Source organism: Pagrus major, chromosome 5 (genome assembly GCF_040436345.1).
Source record: "Pagrus major chromosome 5, Pma_NU_1.0".
NCBI lineage: Eukaryota > Metazoa > Chordata > Actinopteri > Spariformes > Sparidae > Pagrus > Pagrus major.
In genome coordinates this window covers 19,725,753-19,749,131 of record NC_133219.1, presented here as the reverse complement: position 1 = coordinate 19,749,131, position 23,379 = coordinate 19,725,753, and the positions used below count along the sequence as shown (strand labels likewise).

Below are 23,379 nucleotides of genomic sequence, written 5' to 3'. Positions count from 1 at the left end.
TGTGTGTGTGTGTGTGTGTGTGTGTGTGTGTGTGTGTGTGTGTGTGTGTGTGTGTGTGTGTGTGTGTGTGTGTGTGTGTGTGTGTGTGTGTGTGTGTGTGTGTGTGTGCATGCATGGTTGTGAGGGATTATTACAATGACAAGCGGGCACTGTTGACTGTAACTCATCGGCTTTGATGGTTTTTGTATGTCTCTGACAAAGACGGGAGATTAATGTGTCGGCTTGACATTTATGGTTTATGCGCCTTGTATTTTTTTTTCTTTTCTGTCATTTGCGTTGTTGGAAAGCGAACATACATCATTATTAAAGAACGCCGGTGATGATGCCCCCCCGTATTTACGATTCTCGCTCGTGTCTCTCTGCTTTGCAGGCGTTTGGCATCAGCAATTAAGTGGGGCCAGAGCTACTTCCACCTCCTGCAGAAAGAGGAACAGGAGGAGCAGGAGGCGAAGGAGAGGCAGCGGATGAGGAGGGAGGAGCAGTTGAGAACAGAGCCGCGACCTCCCAGTTTCTCCTCTGACTCAGACAGCGATGCAGAGGGGTGAGGCAACAACTCACATCAGCTTAGTTGGCATAATTTATCAGCTTGGATGCACGCCGTGTGCAGTGTATAATGTGGACTGAAGGTGTATTTTGCTTTAAACATTCTAGCTAAGGTCTTCAGTTTTTTATTATATATATATATATATATATATATACATATATATATATATATATATATATATATATATATACATATATATATGTATATATATATATATATATGTACATATATATATATATATATATATATATATATATATATATATGTATATATATATATCTTATATACACATACCTGATCTTTTCTTTTAAAATATCAAGATATTGAACTCTTGTCAAACCCACATGCAAATTATATAGTTCAGATATGGAGTAGATCAACCAAAGCTAATTGAGGTCATTCTAATCACTTCAACCGCACCGTCCTCAACCTCTGGTATCATTAAAAGCCAACAGAACTTTATCTCTGCTGCGTTCAGGTGGCCCCTTCCCGCAACACCCAGCTGCTCAGGTGTGAATGAGGGAAGGCCACGCAGGAAGAAGAAACAGTCAGAACGGCCTTTCACCCCCGTCCATCACTCTCTGACCTCCCCTCTGCTGAGTGAAACACCGAGGTGAGGTTACTATATTCTGCACAGCTTATTAAGCTGTCTAATAGATCTGAGTTTGGCTGATTGTACTGTTGATGCTGATTGAGGTGGAATTGGAGGGCAAACTGTTCAGGCCACTCAGACCCAGAGAGGCTGAGCTCACTCTTGACTGATGCACGTTGAATTCATGTACCACAGCATGTGATGTGAGTTTCAGCGATGGTCTTACTTAGAAAAACATTATCCTACAAAAGCACTTCTGGAGTTAACAGATGGACTAAGGTTCACTCCACACCCTCCACCCGGGCGGCGACCAGAAAGCAGAAGCACACTTGTCACTTCCGGGGAGCGAGATGTGAGAAACGAAGCTGCTTTGCTTTATCCTTCAGCCTGTCACTTTCATTTTTTAACCTTCACATACACAATGCTCATACCCTGTTGTGCTGTACTTCACCATATGCAGTTTGTATAGTAGGTAGAGTCTCTGGAGTGTACACATACAGCAGCATGTTGTTTGCTGAGAACTTCATGTCGGAAGGTCTTCAAGGTCACAAGATCAAGATTGTGACCCTCAAAATGAATTATTTGTGGAATTGGAGCATAAAATAAGGAAAACTTTAAACGTCGAGGTGAAGGGGATCAGTTAGTACCTTGTATTTAAATTACTCAGCATAGTTAGGTATAACATCTGAATATTTGCTTCTACTATCATGATCACACCATTCACTCTCTGTTTTAATGAGGGCATAGGTTTCTATGCATTTTTCAAAAGAATCACCACACCTTGTGCTGCAGCAGAGGAAAAGGTGAGATTTTTTTGGAAAAAACATTTGATTTTAAGGAATCACTGCTCCCTCCTCCGTCAGTCAGTGTTCATCCGTTTGATTCATGTCAAACAGCTGTGTTGGTACGCCTCAGCGAACATCAAACAAAGAAAAGCAAACAGGCAGATTGCTGAATATTTAATGCGAAACATCTGACAGTGAGAGATACTCCCGATGCTTTCATTTTGTATTTCTTTTATACAGCTGACTCCTTTGATGCTGTGTGAACTAGAGCTAACCTTCCTGAAAAACGTGTCAGAAAAAAGTTTTCTCTGACAAATCTGCCTTGTTACAAACTCAGCTGTCGGCTGACAGTGTGCACACACAGGACTTGGGTTCGCAGCAGTAACATTTAGCGCGCTCTGTTCTGCACGCGCTACGCACTGCTTTGATCTTATACAGAGGATTTGATGGCAACGCTGCCTACAATACACAATTACAAGCTGTTGAACAAAAGTGCAGTACTGCATGTGTCCCCCATTATGTAAGTAAGTTGAAAATGATTGGATGTCAAAGCTTTCAAACTAGGAGATGCCTGTTGTAGTTTGCTAAACAGCTGAGGTATGTTTGCACTTTTGTTCTTATGATCTGATTTTACCCACATGTTTAGCATTTATATCATGTAATAATGTAAAAATGGCTAAATTGACATCACTTAATTATAAACTTTCATCATACTGTTTAATGTTTGAATCACCAACAGAAATACAATGATGAGAGCGGTGAAGTAGAGGTACGGAAGACCTAAAGGGCCATGCATTCATACATTTTATTTCCTCCGTTTTCTCGTGATAACGAGTTAATTTCATTTGTTTTCTCGAGATCTCGAGTTATTATCACGAAATAACAACTGCCGTTTTCCCGAGATAACGGGATAATTTTCTCGAGATCTTGAGATAACAAAACTTTGTTTTCCCGAGATAACGATATAATTAATTAGAGATCTCGAGATAATGACTGTGATATGATAGGCCTGAGATTATGGAGACGCCCGGGACCTCGAAGCTGGTCAGCTATGTAGTTAATGACAATATCGGGCTCACTTAGATTGCGCCGTCGATATAGCTGAAGCCTTGCTAACCGTCTTTTTAGATTACGCACACTAATGTGTATATTATCTGTAATAGCAAGGCATAATGCTATTTCAGCCTGTGTCAGGCCTTGATTGAAAAGATATGTGACGCGGTGATCGATATGCTCCTGCTCCTCTGACATTGCTACACTGAATGATGTTTCCTGCAATGATTTAATATACTACACTATAGTTTTGTTTTCTCAAGATCTCGAATTAATTATATCGTTATCTCGGAAAACAAAGTTTCGTTATCTCGAGAAAATTATCTCGAAATAACAACTGCCGTTTTCCCGAGATAACGGGATCATTTTCTCGAGATAACGAAACTTTGTTTTCCCAAGATAACGAGTTAATTTCATTTGTTTTCTCGAGATCTCGAGTTATTATCTCGAAATAACAACTGCCGTTTTCCTGAGATAACGGGATCATTTTCTCGAGATCTCGAGATAACAAAACTTTGTTTTCCCAAGATAACGATATAATTAATTCGAGATCTCGAGATAATGACTGTGATATGATAGGCCTGAGATTATGGAGACGCCCGGGACCTCGTAGCTGGTCAGCTATGTAGTTAATGACAATATCGGGCTCACTTAGATTGCGCCGTCGATATAGCTGAAGCCTTGCTAACCGTCTTTTTAGATTACGCACACTAATGTGTATATTATCTGTAATAGCAAGGCATAATGCTATTTCAGCATGTGTCAGGCCTTGATTGAAAAGATATGTGACGCGGTGATCGATATGCTCCTGCTCCTCTGACATTGCTACACTGAATGATGTTTCCTGCAATGATTTAATATACTACACTATCGTTTTGTTTTCTCAAGATCTCAAATTAATTATATCGTTATCTCGGAAAACAAAGTTTCATTATCTCGAGATCTCGAGAAAATTATCTCGAAATAACAACTGCCATTTTCCTGAGATAACGGGATCATTTTCTCGAGATCTCGAGATAACGAAACTTTGTTTTCCTGAGATAACGGGATCATTTTCTCGAGATCTCGAAATAACGAAACTTTGTTTTCCCGAGATAACGATATAATTAATTTGAGATGTGTATATTATCTGTAATAGCAAGGCATAATGCTATTTCAGCCTGTGTCAGGCCTTGATTGAAAAGATATGTGACGCGGTGATCGATATGCTCCTGCTCCTCTGACATTGCTACACTGAATGATGTTTCCTGCAATGATTTCATATACTACACTATCGTTTTGTTTTCTCAAGATCTCGAGAAAATTATCCCGTTATCTTGGGAAAACGGCAGTTGTTATTTCAAGATAATAACTCGAGATCTCAAGAAAACAAATGAAATTAACTCGTTATCACGGGAAAACGGAGGAAATAAAATGTATGAATGCATGGCCTTTTAAGGCTTCCGTATAGAGGTCTGGAAGTAGTAAGATATAACATTTTAATATGGTTGTGAGACACTATAATGTCAGTGTGAAGTCTTTATGTCAATAACTCTTTCTCTAAAGCACCCTTAAAAGGTGTGTAAACTTCTGTAACAAATGCTATTACAGCGTGTCTTAATTACTTTCAAACACATAATTGAACTGCTTAAAAGACGCCTATGGTTGATTTGTACACATGTATCATGTCCATGTAGTAGTTTTAATCATATCAAGTTTTAATGGAATTGTTTGTTTTTTGGTAAATAAATGATTAATGGCTAACTGTAAAACTTAAAAAAACAAACTATTAATATTTAATTGGCCAATGATAAAGTTGTTTCAAAAAATTAATTCTAGTAAAATTCACTTACCAGAATCTCTTGACATTTTAAAAGAATTAATCTCCTCATGTGTAAATTACAGAAGCCCCTAATGACCATAGGTTCAATTATTTTTCATGAGGTAATTATCACAAGATAATAAAGATTGCTTTCTCTTGATAACGGGTTAATTCATCTCATTATCTGGAAAACAAGATAAATCAACCTATTTTTAATCCATCACAAGAAAACAAAAGGTCATTCCATCTCATTACTTACCGCCTAATGTTTACTAGGTCAGCAGCGCCATGTCGGCCTGCATATGTGGCGTCTTGACAAGTGTGGCAGCTGAAAATGTCAGAGCAGAGAATCAGACTGTACTATAGTCTGATTATTATTTATTATTATTATTTATTTATATACATACTTTATAAGCCTATACCATTCAAACACCCACTAATGTTGGTAGCTTTTTTGCCCCCTTGGCCAATGAGAGGTATTTGCCCTCTGGACATTACTGTATGTAAGAATATTGTTACACCTCTTCTTTACAGAAGCCATAATGTAAATACCCTCTTATCAAAACAGTAGGTTGAACATTCAAATGGCTAAAATTCATAAAAAGTTGCTTTGAAACTCCCAAACCCACCCCACAGAGCAGTGTGTGTATGTAATGGTCCACTCTGATGAATCTTCGAATGATAAATCATCTTATTGTCTCAGGAAAACAATATTTGTTATTTCGTGATAATGATGATAATGATAATGGAGGAAATAATATGTTTGACCTATGGCAGTTTATGGCTTCTGTAGTAAATGACACAATAAGATTTTACATTTTTTCCAACACATGATGAAGCCAAAATGTTTTAAACGCCTGTGGCAAGTCAAAGTCAAGTTAGAAGTCCGTACAAAAGTGACCAGTTAAATGGCTCCACAATTTATTATTTCCTTTCAAAGCTGTGAGTTATTTTTCACTATACTCAGATTTTACCTGATCTAATAGCGAGATTTGAAGGTTTTTGCTTTCAAATGAGAGTCAAGTCTTGAGGGAGTCATTTTTGTGACTCAAGTCTAACTCAACTCAAGTCCCAGGGGCGCCCCAGTAGCTCAGTTGGTTGAGCGGGCGTCCCACGTACAGAGGCCCTGTTCGAGTCCGACCTGTGGCCCTTTGCTGCATGTCATCCCCCCTCTCTCATCCCATTTCCTATCATCTCTCAGTGCTGTCCTGTCAATAAAGCCATGAAAAGGCCGCTTTCCATATCTATAAATGTGCAGTTTGACATTGAAAAAACAAAAAAAATATAGTATTATATTGTGTTACAAGCCATATATTAACAACTTATATACGGATATTGAATGCTGAATACGACAGTGGATCCTCAGGTGTTCTGTCAGGCCTGCGCCCTCATCTTTATGGACAGTCCTCCGTGTTTTACATTTGTCTTTTCACTGTTCCACTGGGACACATCCACAGCCTGTGTTTATGATCCATCACCTCCAACTCAACATGCATTTCCTCTGACACTGCATTATTGCCACTGCCAGAATACAGCCTTGTTTTCTGGCGAGACCTCTGGAAAATAACAACCCTGTTCAAAGGCTGTTACCTGACATCTGACAGATCCCAATCTAGCAGACTATCTGCCTGGCAGACAAATGACCCGGTCGATAATGAAAAGAGCTCGGAGCGACCCGGGGCAGCAACATTCGGGAGCAGGTGGGAGGGAGGCGAGGCAGAATTCATATTGTGTTGTTCGATGTGTTAGGAGAGATCATGGGAATGGATGTGGTCATAAAGCTTCAAAGCGTGAAAGTGTCGGGGTGACGGACGGCACCGCTTGACTGCAGGTGACACTGTAACCAAGCTTTTAGAGGGATGGCATGTTTTGCATTTGTTTGCAGCTCCTGCACTGAAGAGTTGGGCCTCTCGTGTCAATGTTTTCATACACTTATTGTACCTGCAATAGACGACTTGACGCGAAGTGAAGAGTGTTTGTTATGAATGGATTTGCAGTGGCAAGTTGAAGCCATTGGAGGGGGCAATACACCATAGGAGGGCTGAGACGGAGACACCATTCACCCTATTACAAGTCACTGTCACATTAGAATGATTTTTGAAGATGTTACTTTGGGGTAAAAAAAATTACATAATGCTGCTTTAATGTCTTACCCCGTCAATGTCAGCAACACTTTTCAAACAAGGTGGGACAGGAGCAACAAAGTGAACAAGTAAAGCTGTGGAAACCTTAATAACTGGAAGTGGTTCAGCCTGGATCTGCAAGGGACAATAAAAATGTGTCGTCAGTGCTGTGGAAATGATTTGTCACAAAGAGCACGTATTTGGCTCGCTGCATCTTATGGAGTTGGAATTAAAATAAAAGCATATTGATGGACTCCAGACGGGCACAGATGTTGAAGTTCATGTCTTTGTGTGCCGTTTGCAGGAAGGTCATCTACCGCCAGCTCTGCTGTCTAAATTGGCTGCTGGAGGCCTTGACTCTGGATCGCTCCGGCAGAGTCGGCCCCCTCACTGCCTGCTGGGACCCCAAGTAAGTTATTCTGGGATCAAAGGTTGTTACCACCCACTCACAACTACCCTGTGGTCAGTTAAAGCTAATGCATGAATAAGAAGTTGCCTTTTAAAGCTGCCACGGGGCAAGATCTTGGTCTAAAAATACACCCAAACACCCTCCACCTTCCTGTTTAAAACTTGAAGACTGCTTTGTTCCCTAATGCAGCAGCTCTGTTATCACATCTCATGATTTCATGTTTGTGAAGCTTTTCATTTTCAATTTCATTGACTGATTATTTTTTTATATATATACCTAAACAAACTAAATAAACAAATTCCTTCATTTTCATGGCCGAATCCACTAAATAATCAAACTGACCTTAAAGGACAACGCAGTTTCATCCTGTTTTACTTTGTTTATATTTGGCGGACCCTGCCACTTTTCTAGCTTCAAACAGTGTTCTGGGGACCATATTTTCCTCTGAGTACAGCTTGTTTATTCAGTCATGAAAAAAAAAAAAAAAAGATTTCTGAGTTTGTATTGTTACCTCATTGATATTGTAAATATTTAAAATTCTGAGTTTGAATTTCCTGTAAAGGGGCACTATGTATATTTAATCAGAAGACAAACAAACTCTCCTCGTTTTCATGCCCGAATCCACTGAATAAACAAACTGACCTTAAAGGACAACACAGTTTTATACTGTTTTACTTTGTTTATATTTGGACCCTGCAACCTTTCTCACATAGTGCCCCTTTCAGGTCACAAAGGAGCATCTTAAATATTTTATATTAATATTTTTTGGAATATTTGTATATTATATCAATTGTTTGACAAGATAATGGTGCATTCATGGTGAGGAATGAGACAGAAATGCACACAGAGCGTAAGGATTATGACATCCTAACTCACACTCTCACAAAGCTCCCCATACATAATACATTAGCTGTCATTTATTAATGAATGATCCCGCAGTCTGGAGCCCTAAACCAGCAGCATGAGTGACATATCCATCAGCGGCCAGCTCGTTGCGACGCTGACCTCTGAGCGCCGGCCGACGAGTAACTCCTGTCGAATCCACACTGTTCTGAAGCGAGCCACCTGAAGAGACGTTGCATCTGCACTGTTGAGAGCTGCTGATGAAGGGTGGTGGTGATCAGGAGCTGCAGGCGTGAGCTGACAGTGCTGGATGAAATATAAAGTCCAAAGCTCCAGAGGGGGTCCAGGCTTAGCGAGGAGATTGCATTCTTCCATCTTCGTCCCCTCACTCACCCCTCCTCCCCTACCATCACCTCCAGGTTTCATTGACCCACCACAGGGAGTCCAGGGTGAGGAAGTGGATGGAAAGCGCAGAAACAGCAGCTGTGGGGTGCTCGAACTCATACGCTTAACCCACAGGATTACACAAGTGTAGATGCTTTCATTCCTTAAAGACGCTTCTTTCCAAGGCTCCCTTTTTACATTATTTTTCTTGCCTGGGTATTGATCAGAGTGATGTTTATGGTCTCTCTCCAAGTGTCAGAGAAGACCTGGACTGTGAGAACAGATGAATTCATAAAGTCTAAAAGCAATTGTACGGCACTCAGTCACAATGGCTCCTTGTAGAATGTAGTCCAGGAATAATATTGCACACCACTGTAAGCCTTGAATAATTGATAGAAGAATAAAAAGAAAAGAAAAGAGCAGAAGGAAAGGGAGGAAAAAGAGCTACAAAGAGATTTTTTTTCCTACACAAACGTCATCATGTTACAGCCTCCAGGGCCGTCGCTCAGCTTCAAATCCAATTTCCCAGAAAGTCTTAAGCTTTATGGGCCAAATGATCCAGCTGAGGTATTACTGTACAGGAAGACAAGGAGAGGATGAAATGAAACATTATCACAAGGTTACGACACTGCTGGGCCCTCCACCAGGCGGGCAGCTCTGATGTTGGGCATCAATCTGAAACAGTGCACAGTTTTTACGATAAGATGAATTATGATTTTGATAATGGCCGGAGCGACTCTCGAGCTGTCTCTGCCTCGAAGGGCAGTTTCGACTTGTGGTGAGTCGCAGAAGGTCACCGGAGTGATGAATGTATCACAGCAGCAGCTATTATTTTCCATCGGCAGAGACCCTGGCCGAGGCAGGACCACAATAAAGACGCTGAAAAAAGAAAGAGCCGTTGAGAACAAATGGGAGCAGTTTCTTTCAACCAAGGTATCTCTCACTCTGATTTACTCTGTGTTTTATTTTTTGTATTTTATTTGTATTCACATCATATAGCTGAAAGTATGTTGACACCCCAGTCCTCATCGTATGGGGAGATTTTTTCATGTTTTGGCCGAGGACCCTGATTTCCAGTTAAAGGATAAGTCTGGTGCTATTCTATTTTCCTTACTGTCCAAACCCAACAGTGATATAATACTACTAAAGCTACTATTGTCTGTACAGAGAAAGTCTCAGTACATCTTATTCCTCTGTGCCATAGAGCTCCATTGTGCGGCAAAAACTATTTAAACACATCAGGTGAGCCAGATCATTTCACTGGTGTTGAACTCCTACCATGAACTCCTGCATCCATACTACATACTTTTGATACTATAACTTTTTAAAATAAATACATGCCTTTAAAACAAAAGACAAGTGTATTATTAGAGGTGTGAATCATCGCTGGCGTCATGATTTGATTCGATTACGATTCACCTGCCAACAAATGAAATGAATGTATCTTGATGCATTCAATGTATTGCATTCTCAATTTTCTATATCGCTGTAAATGGCTACTTTGTATCAAGTAGTCAGATAAATGTAAAATTACAGCTTTATCTAGAAAGTCAGTAATCAGACTACAACAGTATACAATATAATCTTTTCAATCTTTGTGTGACCCACCTCATAAACATTACAAAAACAAACTATAAATCCATCTGCAGTGCATTATAAGTGTGCTGTAATCTACAAAAATATATCGTTGAGCTCCACAGGGCACCTTCTCCATGTGGCAAACACCAAAGACACGACTCTGCTGCATGCAAATTGGACCCTTGCTGCTGATCTCTGCCTGTGTGCGTATACGCCTTTTTGGTATAGGCCACTCCCACTTTTAGCCAGTTGGCATGGACACAAACACACCTTTACACGCACACAGACACAATTGACCTTGATGCCAAACTTCAGTCTCCTAGGGTGAAAACTTTGTCCGCCAAAGGCTTTTTATAGACCCACTAACTGACCGACAGATCAACCCATACAGCTGCTGGTCGCTGCTAAAAATACATTTTCTCCAATTTTCTGGCAAATGTTTGGGGAAGGCTCATTCATACTTAAACATAAAATTGCCCCCCTGCATAAAGTGAGGTCTATAAACAGATGGTCTTCCCAGTTTGGCTTGGAAGAACTCCAACAGCCACCTTTATGATTACCATGAATGCCAGGCCTTATCACCCAGCATCAGCGCTGGACCTCACTCATGCTGATCTGGTGGCACATTCCTGCAGCCAGGTTCCAGATTCTGTCCAGATGCCTTCCCAGAAGAGTTGAGGCTGTCATAGCGACATGCAAACACCAGTGGTAACAGATAAAATATTCAGCAATCACATACGGATGTAATGTTCAGGCGTCAACATACTTTTGGCCAAGAAGGGTATTCATTTTCTCCATCTGTCTCTGTGAGTTCTGGACAGACTCTGATCCCAGCAGGTTGGAGTTTGCCCAGAACTTATGTTTTTCAAAGTCCTCTACCGGCCACGCTCTGCAGAAAGAGAGAAATTCCTGCAGAAATTCCTGCACGGTGTCACCTATATTTACAGGTGCTCTCTCTTTCTCTCTCTCTCTCTCTCTCTCTCTCTCTCTCTCTCTCTCTCTCTCTCTCTCCTCTCTCTCTCTCTCTCTCTCTCTCTCACACACACACACACGATAAAAGGAAAAGTCACGTGCATGTACTCACTCATGCTCGAGCACTGTAAAAGCCTCTAAACCTTAAATCTTGATGCACTGAACATTTACTTAAACAGTCATGCAACATGCATACTTACACAGACAGACTGACTCAGTTGGCAAAAAGCAGCTTCATACACGTACACACACACACACACACGCACGCACTCTCACACACTTACTCCTCAGGGGACGGCAGTGTGTGGCAGTAGAGGACATTTGGAGAGCTGTTGCTGCCGTCGCTGGAGTGTTGTGCTTCCTTCCACCCTGATAATTAGGCTGATGGGAGCGTCACACACACTTAAGGCCCTGGTCTTCTCTGACAGACAGGCGGGGGAGAGGGAAGGGCATAAGGGAGAGAGGAGAGAGGAGGGAGGGAGGGAGGGAGGGAAGCAGGGAGAGACATGTCTGGCTCCTTTCTGTTGCTCATATGTCTTCCTGAGTTGAGAGATGGGTCTACCTATGTGTGTGTGCCAAGCTGCTGCCTGTCGGCTTGTCTGTGTGTGTGTGTGTGTGTGTGTGTGTGTGTGTGTGTTTGCATATTTCTGCACTTCAGATCAAACGTCTCCACAAGGAGCCGACATAAATTTAAGACTTCACTTCAGGCTTCTCATTAAAAAGCGGCCATTATTACAGGAGTGTTTCACCATTTCTGCTCTTTTTGTCGTTTGTCGGTCCGCTTTACTTTTTTCTAATGAAGAACTGGCCCAACACAGATGGCTAGGCATCACACTGAGATACAGCTCGCATGGCGAAAAATGGTACTTGATACGAAAACAAAACTTTCAGAGATCTGAACCATCAGTAGTTACTGCCAGGTTTTGTTCAGTCCTTCAGAAGTAATACCAAGAGCCTCCATCCTGTGCTGACATTCAACAGTTCCACACAGAGAAAAGAGGCAATTATAGCCTATTAGATTCTCTGCTGACAGTAGCCTCAATACATGGCAGCCATTAAAGAAGGTTTTTTTTTTTCGATCAAGCGGTGTGGTCGCATGTTTGTGTGGTTAGGCATACTGTGTCTGCAAGTTCATGACCATTTTATAAGGCAATCTAAATGATGCAGGTTGTGATAGCGGGATTAGAAACACCAGAAACATGAATTATTAGATCTAATCACAAAATACTAAGACTCCAAGAGTGCAGTGTTACAAATTTAAAGCTGCTGTAAGCGTTATTTCTTAGTAAAGTAAGTCTTAAATAGCTCTTTGTTCCAACAGTAATCACTGTTATAGAGTGTTTGGTCAGTAACCCAGACTCTCTTCTCCTCCTTCTCATGCCGTAAAAGAGAAAAGACATTTCTGGTATTGGATTAGATTATGTGGTTAGGATTAAAGAAGGAACATAATCTGTTTGGCAGAAAGGCTTTGTTGTGCTGACCTCTATAGGTTGAAAGGCTGTAGTTTGTTGCAGCTGCTTGTTGACCCTGAGCTCCTCCAATTTCTCTATCTTGTGCCTCCTAGCCTCCTCGTCTCCTCCGTCCTCCTGATTTCAATTTGAATTAAAAGTAAATACATAAGTTGTCATGAATACTGTTATGTTCATCTGACAGAGGTCATACAAAACAGCAGAAGGCTTTAACAAAACATGGGCAGATGATGCAGCTGTGAAACTGAGAAATGAGAAGATGTGCATTCCTGTGTGTAGGTGATAAACTAAACACATGCTGTCCTTGCTGCTTCTCTTTTCCCCAAGCTTCAGAGAGCTCATCCCAGGCTCCCTCGCAGCTCCTCTGCTCGCCTCCACGCCCACAGGAAGTCTTCCATGGCCTCCATCTCGAACCTCACCTCCAACACCGTGTGCAGCAGTGTGTCGTCTCTGGTCCAAGGCGCTGAGGAGGACACGGAGTCTCCAGCAGCAGCAGAGGAGACAGACCAGCCCCCCTCGGAGTGTAAGTTGTCCGAATTGGAAAGAAGTACAGTGTAGTTTCATTGGTGGAGTCAAGAGCCACAGTTCTTCTGGTGTAAATGCCAGAGGCCGATGCTGCTACAGATACTGCTACCAATGTCTTTTTCTTGTTGTTTATTTTCTTATTGTTGTTATTTTGTCCCCTTTTTGCGCTAGGGAAACAAAGAAATCTTCATATGAAAAATGAACTGAACTGTTTTAGAGTCAGTCAGTTCTTCATTTCACATCTTTGTCAGAGCACAAATTCGACCATACAAATTTATGAAACAACCTTTAATGTAACCTTATTTGACATGAAAAAGATGAATATTTAAAACAACAAAAGTAACTGTTTCAAAAGACTTTTAGCCTGGTACAGAACTAGCTACTCAATGAGAAGAATTTTTCAGCACTCACAAACTGATGGCAGGGATGTCAGGAGCAAGAACCTCAAGGCTGCAGCCTTACAGCAATGTTAAAAGACCTATTTGTAAGAAAAGTTCATTTTTTGAGTCTCATTCCTAAAAATGACACTTGGTTTCCCAACTCGTCAAAAACTGGCACTCTGGGATTGTAGGTCAGGCCGGCCGCCATCCCAAAGCCTCAGTCTTTGACGAATTTGGATTGAGACTCAAAAATCAGGTTGTGTTTTTTTTTACAAAAAGGACCCTTTAAGGAAGTTAAAAACTACATTTTCAAGTTGCACCTATTATAAAGATAATAAGATAACAACACAAGACTCTGTAGTCTGAACCAAGACAGAAAGCTTTAATTCCTGCTCTCATCTGCAGCGCATACAGACAAACTCCTGACATTTGTTTACCTTTCACAATAAGATATCCCATAACTGCTTATCGGGGGGGACTTACATTTTCTCAGACCATTTTACTAACAGGCCACTGGAAACAGCTTACAACATCAACATTTACTATATTTTTTAGCAGTTAGGTTAACACAATTCATTTATCCTCATTATTCCTTTTTTAATAATTGCTAGAATACCTATGTTTAATTACTTATAATTACATTTTCAGAATAGTTTTTTTCTAAGCAACATTTGTTATTTGGTATTTCATTATATTATTTCATTAATTAGACATTATTTGCAAATGAAAGTCATGTATTGTTGCGCTTCAAACGCACAGACTAGGTTGTTATTTCATTGCCTCACAGTTGCTAAAATTGCTACATTTAATAACGTGTTTAATTTATTTTTGATCTGCTGTGGTCTGTTGTCTTTCACAGCCATCATAGCATCGTGTACATGTGAGCGTGCCATGGAGGAGGGGTGGTTTGGATGTGACAGCGCAAAATTCATGTGACACAGATAAACACTAGTTACTGCAATTAGCCAATCTCATGTTATTTGCTGATGGCAGTAAACAAGGCGGATATCAGCTGTCAATACTGACACCAGCGCATCCCAAATTAAGACCCTGTCCTTGTTCCTGCAAAGAAAATGAAATGTATAATAAAATGTAATAACAAAAATGTATGAAATCATAGTATGCACATCTTAAACTCAACTTCTTATGTCAAAGTACAATGTCACAGCTTGTATTTTATGTCACAGTTACCCTAAACTCAACCCTTCACTCACCCAATATGAAACTAAACTGGATCTAGAGGCACAAAAGAACCAGCCCAAACTATCTCTCTTCTCAATCACGCCCAAACTGTGAAGACAGAAAAAAATCCTGTTCACAGAAACACACATTCTCACAGAAAACTGAGCTCTGCGCTCTCGTAGAAGCAGCAGTTTGAAACCAACTAATGATCACAAAGCCTTAAAAACACGTAGAGACAGAAAGAAAACCTGAACCTGAATTCCCAGTCCAACCTCACGAGCACACACACACACACACACACACACACACACACACACACACACACGCACACACACACTCTTACCCACCCCCTGCTGAGTCTGAAATGGAAACTAAAATAAGAGTCGGCCTGTTCGATGCACTCCTCAGCTGGGTGATCAGAGCCTTTGTGCCAGGGCTCAGCCATCCTCTGCCCTGCGCTGCTTCCCAGAGTGCACTGCTTCAGGCTTCAGAGCGCAGTATAATTAGTCATCTGATCTCTCCCACCACCCCGCCTCCTGTAGATTACAGGTTTCATATCATTACCTCCTGATGAAAGACTGTTCAGCTTGCTGTCGCTGCCTGAGTCATTGTCAGGTTGTTGTTTCTTCTTTTTTCCTCTCCATTACTCTCTCTTCCTCACATTTTGATTCTCTTCCTCCCTCCCTCCCTCCCTCCCTCCTCCCATGCTCTCCCCCTAATCATAAAAGGAGTCCAAAAATCAAAGGATTAATTCAGCGTCATTGGTTTAAAGCAATTAACTGCTGTTCAGGCTAATCCCCAAAGTTATGTCTCAAATCCAGAAATTGGCCACTGGAGATGTGCAGCTCTGCCCACACTACATTGTTTTGCCTGGTAAATGAAGTTGAAAGAGGAGCTCTTTACTCTGAGAAAAAAAAGTAGGTTTTCAAACTCTTTGATGAAAAAAGGAATTGTACAACTTTGAATAATTAGGAGGTTTATCTTTGCATTTCAATGCCTCCCCCAGTAGTTTTTTATTTTTTTCTCAGTACAGATAGTTAATCCGCCGCATTCATTTGGGATAATTAAAATAAGAAGTCTATTTATTCAATCTAAAGCCAGCCAATTTGCAAAAGTTATTGGCTATTACAGTTTTGGCTGCAGGTTTTTATAGCTATTGCTCGTGAGAAATGGTGCCGTACATTTCAATAAGTGCCTCATCTGCCCGATTGGCCACACTGTGATTAATTTTGTCACAGCTCATAGAGAAGTAGAATCGTTTAGGCTGGTATTTAACATTTTAATGAATGCTTTATGCTCTCGGGAAGCTTCATGAAGATTTATTCTGACAGCACCATGTGCGACTTCTACTGTATGTGTTAACTACTAGCTGCTGCTCCGGTGGGATTACATGTTAGGTTAAACTTTTTCTCAATTAATTTCCTGGTGTAGTAACAACATGTGAACACCAGGGGGAGCTATGAGATTAAATATGAAAATACAAATAGACAAATATATTGATTTCATATTGTAACTTGGACAAGTTCTAATCTTGTTTCACTTATGTTTGCAATACTTATATCTCTACAGACTCTTACATATCACTGCTCTGCTCATGTCTGGATTCTTATCACTCACATTAAACAACAGATCTAATGAAAATGCAACATACAGGGTTGCCAGGAGTTGCAGCTCTCAACCTTTATGGCCTGTGATCCCGTAAAATGAAGCAATATCAATATCAACCCAAGAGACTTTTAATTTGAAGGATTTTCCAGGGCCGAAAGCAGTCAAGCAGTTCAATATGTCACAAGAAAAAAGACGGAAAACACTCAGCAGGAGTGAAAGTAACTAGTTACAGCTACTCGTATTACTGTGATTAAAGGGTTACTCCACCAATTTTACACATTAAAGTGTGTAAAGAGCTTGATGAGTACTACTACATATGTGAAAAAAGTAGTATGAAGTCTTTTGTGGCTCTAGAAGAAGCTGCATTGTGGGTAATGTAGGCGCAGATTTTGAAAAGGAAGAAGAGCGCTTGGAATAAAAAAGTAATATCTCTGATTCTGATCATTTGTTTTGAAACTGTCCATCATGATTCCAACAGTGGTATGGGATTTCAATGCTAGACCAGTGGACTGCTTTTCAAAACCTGGTGCCTACATTACCCACAAAATGAAAGCTGCTCTATGCAAGTCTTTTTCCGACCTATATACCAACAGAGACAGAGCTCTTGATACAAGGAAAAGCAGTTTGCAAGACCTAAAGCTGGGCACAGACTACAGCAGTTTAAGGTCAATTTAATCCTAATTCTCTCCAACTGGAGGAGAAACCTGGCCTGGGACCCTGGTTGGTACCATTGTTCGGCCCAGATTATCTGGTAATGTGAGGGGTTTACAGATCAAGTCTTAAACCTCCCGAACATGAGTTTCTACATGTACTTGAAAGTCATATGTCTATGTGTGTGTATTTTAGTATTAATAAGTATATTTGCGTGCAAGTTTTGGTGGGGTGAGATCAAAAGAGCCAGTTGCCCATCAAGAAGCCCTACGGTTCAAGAATATAGGTCAAAAAAAGTTACATAGTGCCCCTTTAAAGCCAGAGAAAGTTACAGATTTATAATACAATGCACTGATGCAAGAGATGAGGAGAGTTGGAGCAGAAAAAGTCTAGTTCAAGTTGTTTTTTCTTTTTTGTTTTGTTTTTTTTATCTCCAGGTCTTCGCACAGTCTCAGATGTCCACCAGAAAGTCAGGAAAGAGAGCAAAGGCCCACAAACCAGCAATCTAGGAGACAGGTAAGTTCTAATTTGCAAAGACCTAAATTTGAGCAGCCTTCACCTCTTGACTTGTGCTTCAGCAGCCTGTAAGATAAACATGGCATGAAGATTACAACCCAGTATCATTACCACCCTCCTGCCATAAATCCTTAAATTCTACCCCTGACTGCTGTTGTTCCTCACAGAGCAACAGAAGTATCTGTATTGGTCCAGTTTTTCTTTCCTCCCACCAAACACTTTACATACAGACATCTCACTGTTAAAATACAAATCAGTGACATCATCATGAGCGACAGCAGCAGCAGTGTGATGACATCAGTGGAGTGCTTCTGAATCCAGGACATCTTGTAGGAGTCGGTCTTTCAGTGAGCAGGTTTATGGAAAATGTTACTATTAAACAACATCTGTTCCTGCCTCATAAAGAGATAAACTTAATAACTTTTAAATAAAAGTTTCCCTCTGCTTGTTAACTGAGTGTTTTATATTTAGTCCAACTGGATGAAATGAACACAGTCATTCAGACATATCAGCAGAACGTGTTTCCTGTTAGAGTGGCTGAAAAATAAAAATAAATCCTGACACCTCCATCTGATGCTGACAACATGACATGACAGCATTTCCTGCTGTTAATAATTTAACCTGTGAGTCATGTAAAAGAAAATTAAGTAGATTTTAACATTGTGGAACAGAGCTGAGACGCCGTTACAGGGTGAGATCTCTGCTGAAAAACGAATGTTTGGAGTATTTGAAGCAATCAAGAGAAGAGACAGAAACTTGGTGAGTCCTGCAGTGAAAAATAACTTCAATAACAAATGGCTGAGAAAATAGCTTTTGTTGAAAGTTACCTGAGCGGCCTTATGTTTTCAGAGACTTTCAGAGATCCTGTGTCTCTGAGCTGCAACCACAGCTTCTGTTCAAGCTGCCTGCAAAAATTCTGAGAACAAGCTGAAAACAAAAACTGTCCCATTTGTAAAAGAAAATCCTCAAAGGATGATCCAGGAGTGAACTTTGCTCTGAAGGAACTGGCTGACTCCTTTGCTGGGAGACAGAAATCTGGATTATCTGAGGCAGAAAAAGGAGAGAAGAAGGTGGAGGTGGTGTGTAGTAAATGAGGAATTAGCAAATGAAAAAAACACGGACTCAATAACACCACTATTAAAGAACACAACCTAACGACGTTATGTCCACCTGCCACATTATAAGGTACTTGCCTGCAGGCTCTAATGTCAGGGGCAGAAGATCTAGCGTTGCCTTCTCCCTCCAGATGCATAATTTTTTCTAATGTCCCAAAAAAGTTATTCGACCCTCTGAACCGTTTACACATAAAGTGAAGACAACAGGTCTTAGAGAGCAAGACAAGCTCTTTTTCACCTCAAGGAATTAATGGTTAAGCATTATTTCAAGGTCAGGATGTGGGAGAAAGCAAAAAAAATGAAATACTGATAATTAATTGATTGCTGCTGAGACAGTCTGAAATGTTGAAATGGATACTTTTGTCATTTTGTCAAAGTCTTGAAAAATGGGTTTTCTCAAACAATAGAAAAATGGGTGTAGCTAAGGTGATCCCACCGTTGCGTGTCATGTATATCTAACGCCTCCTGTCTAATTGCCGCAGCGCCTACTGCGTCTACTGTTAACAACTGGCCCGTAAGCCAGAGCCGGCATGTCGACTGTCGCGTTATCGTAATATGATTTATGAGTTATGACTAAACTATTAAAGTTGTTGCCAAACAAATGTTTTAGGACAAAATACACTTGGACTGTTGTTTCGGTACTGTTGGGGGCTTGACTTTTAGAAACATAAGAATAATGAATGATGAAAAATAATGGTGACATAATATTTTCCTTTATTAGTATATGGACCCCCTGATAAAGCCTTGCCCACCCTCTGGCCACCCCTTGTATAAAAGTCTAGTTTCGCCCCTGCTCAGGGCTGTGCTCCCATTATGACTCAGCCACTTGCAATAACTGTAACAGTAGCAATGGCTTTATTTCCTCGATCAACAGCAGCGTACCGTAGAGAGGACTAAAGTCCAAACCATCACAGCCGGGCCAATATTCCTTTGACCCTGCAGTGGCTGTGTAAAGAGAGAACGAGCAGGGAGAAGAGAGCTGCAGTGGCAGCGTAACCTGTACTCTTCTGAGCCTCTCTGCGGTGACAGACCTTCAATTTGTGTTTCTATTTTTAGTCCCCTTCATCTTCATTCCTCCTCTGGCCTAATCACAGCCTTAGAGGCAGTGATCTGAAAGGCTATGTCAGGAATTTGCTCTGAAGCTTCAGTGGAATGACGGGACAAAGGGGCATGTTGTAAAAATGTTATCAGGGACATTTCATCGCTGCTTTCTACTACCTGATATTTACCTTGGCTGTTAGAGTTCTGACAACATGATTACCACCATTCAATGATTACATGTGCATGATGACTGTTTTCTCGCAGCCTGTACTGCTTTCTGTAATTATGTTTGTGCCAGCAAGATTTACATCAACATTAGACTTTGAACAGTTGAAATTGTAAAACTTTCAGTTGTATTTCATTGATTAGATAGATAATAAATAACCATAAAAAAACAGCACAACAAATCTAATAATAAGCCTTCACAAATGCATCCAAAAGCCATGCCAAAAGAAACCCCAGGTCATAAGAACGCACGAGAAAGTGTTTTGCCTTTTAAATGCGACATTTTTAAAAAGAACCAATAACAAATGACCCCATTAGAACCAGTCTTCTGCAGCAAAACATAGGCTTTACTGCGCAAAAGCATCTTGATATTCTGCTTTTTAACTTGTAAAGTGTCTTTGTGTACCCTGAAAAGCACTAGCGAGCACTTGAGACTCATATGATCTTACCTTGTAGACTTACAATGGGACTAACATTATTTTAGCCATGGGGCACGGTGCCCGAGTTTATTCTATTTCTGACAGAAATATTTCAGGCGACACACTCTATCTACTATCCAGTCTCAGATTTAATAGGCACGCCACATTTACACCATTTGATCTATCGCTATTTTAACAATCTCTTCTTCGAGGAAGCTGCTACCGTCGTTGCTTTCAGTGAGTCCAAAAACGTCTGGGTACAGACGACCAATACAGCTCCAAGACCTAAAAGACTTTTTGGTGCAAAAGGTGCAACTGCAACCCCATCCATTATTCATATATTATCAGCGAAGGACAGGAAATAACTTTAATTACTTATTTAACCTTAACTTACCTGGTTGATTGTTTCTGTAAAAGTGTATCACATTCGGTTAATATTCATGTTTTAATGTTTTGTTCAAAATATAAAGATACAATAATTACAACAGGATGTACAATTTTCTATATACATACAGTTCTTACATGTGGTGCAATCCATTTACCTTGTGTTTGCTCTGTACTTTGAAATGTAATTTGAGATAAAACGATAAACATTAGGTTAAAGTGCTGATTTTCAGATCGACCCGTGTGCCAGCCCGTTCACGTCCACGTTGTCACAGCCATTTTTTACATGTAGTCCCCCAGTTATATGACAACGCAGAAGGACAGTGATCCTAAATACACAGCAGCTAGTCAGATTTAGGTACAAACAGTTTAATGCTCTTGACTGGGCACATCAGTCACATGACCTCAATTCAACTGAACGTGTTGCAGAACAGACTGAAGGCAAGTGATGGCTTATTGGTAGGTGTATGTGATTATTTTCTTTTTTGTTTTTCAAAAGCCAGCACAAAGACACACTATATAGCAGCAAAATCATGACACAACAATAAATGCTGTTTGCCCCCATGTTTCCTGCATCCAGCTGTCCTGCTAAGCCTCCGCCAGCCATCAGCTGTCTGACCAACAACAGGGCCGCCACGCTGCGGGAGCTGAAAGCTGCCTTCGATGGACGGGTTGAAGAGATGGCTCAGAGCTATGTCGACGTCCTGCAGCTCAAAGCCAGGTCTGGAAAACATCCAGTCCTCACTAATTCACAACAATTCTATGTTATTGGTTTTCCAAAACTGATATTTAAAGTAACAGTTTCACATTTCGAAAAAGAAAGTATAAGAAATTGCTTCCTTGCTGAGAAGAAGCACTCTAATGTCAAAATATGAAGCTGGCTACTTGCGAGTTAGCATTGCATAAAGATTGAAAACAGAGATAAAGCTCAAAGTCCAATTCTTAGACCCTTTAGAGCTGTTTTCCCCTGCTTCTAAAGAAAGCAGTTGTGTATTTTCCAAAATATCAAACTATTCCCTTTTCATTTCAGAGGAATGTTTCTGTTTAGAAGTTCAGGGGAAGTCAGAATTTGTTCCACTATGACAGATGATACCTGATGTTGTTTCCTCATTCATTCATTCATTCATTCACTCTTTATCAGAGCTGATGGCATTAGACTACTAGTGTTGCTGGAGTTTTTACCTCTTTAGACTTTTTCCCCTCTTCCATGCACCTTGGGAACAGGTGAAGTTGTGCCCTCACTCGGCTTCTATGATGTTTTAAATTCTTCAAATTCTGCTGTATGTTTTGACTTCAATGTGTGACGAGCCTCGAAATCAATGAAGGTAGAACGGAGGGAACGAAGGTGTTGTAAGAATTTAATCATGTGTTAATTGACGTGATCTTATCTTGTTTAAAGACATGAACTAATTTACTCTGTGAGCCTTTGCTTTGCTTGAACTCTGAGGGTAAACACCCTGAACACTCCTCAGACAGGTTCTGCTACCTATATAACACCCATGTTTGCTTTGTTAAATGAGTCAGTGTACTTACTTGGTATTTAAATATAAGTCAAATACAGTCAGTGTGCTGGTACCGTGTAAACGATATAGGTGTAAGATAACAGGAGCTCTTACAGGTTCCTCAAGTTCCTTTTCCGTCATTCAGTTTTCTTCTGCCTTCCAGGGAGAGGTTGAACAGCGGTCTCCGGAGGTATCGAGCCATGTGTCACACGACCGAACCCCATGGCCTTCCTCGTCATGTGACCTCGATGTCTCAAGAGACAGATGCTCCAAACAACAACAGTGAAAACAAGCACAGCAACAATATGTGGTATGCAGCCTGTTGAAGACATTATCGAGTGGAATGTGGAGTCAGGGTTATGAGGGGGTTTATTGTGCCGGGGGTCAGATTTGTAGCCATCTGTGGAACTGTGTGCACATGTGGCACGCATGTGTGTTTACATTAGACCTAATAAACACCGTATTCTTACGTGTTGTAGCATGATGTTATCTGCGGATCTGACACCCCAGTTGGTTTGTTTCTGTCATTTTTCTTCCAGGCTGTCCACTCTGCTGAGCAGACTGCCCAAGGAAGTGTGCAGGGATCAAGCGGTGAGCCGGGTGCTGGAGAAGCTGAGGGGGTTTGCAGAGCGGCAGACGCTCAAGGTTCGACCTCAGCTCTTCCTGAAGGTGCTCGGGGGTCTGGAGCCATGGGAGCTCTGTTTGCCTGAGCTGTGTGTGGCCATCCAGGTACACGAAACACCTCCGACCAAATTTCACCAGGAAAGTTACTGGAAACCGGCACACGTTGTTGGATTATTGTTGCAACAAATGATAATTTAATGATAATGAATTTTTAGTTTAAGTAGACATATTATGCCCATTTTCAGGTTCATCATTTTATTTTGGATAACTACTTCAATAGGTTTACTTGCTTTAATGCTCAAAAAAACACATCAGTTTTACAGAATGCTGCAGCACTGTATACTCCCCCTCTGTCTGAACCCTCTGTTTAAGCTCCGGTCTCTTTAAAAAACGAAAAACCATAAAAGGACACTGCCCGATATGAGTTTGCTGATTTGGTCATGCAGGCTAATTTTCAAGATTGTGGCGAGTTTGCAAGTAGTGTGTTTTGTTTTTGTAGTTTACACAAGTTCAAGATCTTCAGATCAGCTGAAAAGGTCACAATTATGTAACAGTACAGATCTACAACTGGATGATCCAGTGGTCCTAGCTTGGTAACAATGTAAATCTGCATGGAGGCAATTTAACAAGACAATTAATGAGATTAAAAGATTT

At 40.8% G+C, this 23,379-nt stretch overlaps 1 protein-coding gene across 2 annotated transcripts in view; it reads left to right on the top strand.

Annotated features, from left to right (window-relative positions):
• Nucleotides 1-23,379, top strand: part of LOC140996170 (coiled-coil domain-containing protein 60-like) — a 34,433-nt gene that overhangs the window by 9,165 nt on the left and 1,889 nt on the right. For both annotated transcript variants that reach the window (XM_073466462.1, XM_073466461.1), the window contains 9 exons: nucleotides 371-541; nucleotides 1,023-1,157; nucleotides 7,203-7,307; nucleotides 9,380-9,467; nucleotides 12,881-13,076; nucleotides 17,337-17,415; nucleotides 21,180-21,320; nucleotides 22,265-22,411; nucleotides 22,641-22,830. In XM_073466462.1, the coding sequence (XP_073322563.1) occupies nucleotides 371-541; nucleotides 1,023-1,157; nucleotides 7,203-7,307; nucleotides 9,380-9,467; nucleotides 12,881-13,076; nucleotides 17,337-17,415; nucleotides 21,180-21,320; nucleotides 22,265-22,411; nucleotides 22,641-22,830 (1,252 nt within the window). The remainder of the gene's footprint in view (nucleotides 1-370; nucleotides 542-1,022; nucleotides 1,158-7,202; nucleotides 7,308-9,379; nucleotides 9,468-12,880; nucleotides 13,077-17,336; nucleotides 17,416-21,179; nucleotides 21,321-22,264; nucleotides 22,412-22,640; nucleotides 22,831-23,379) is intronic.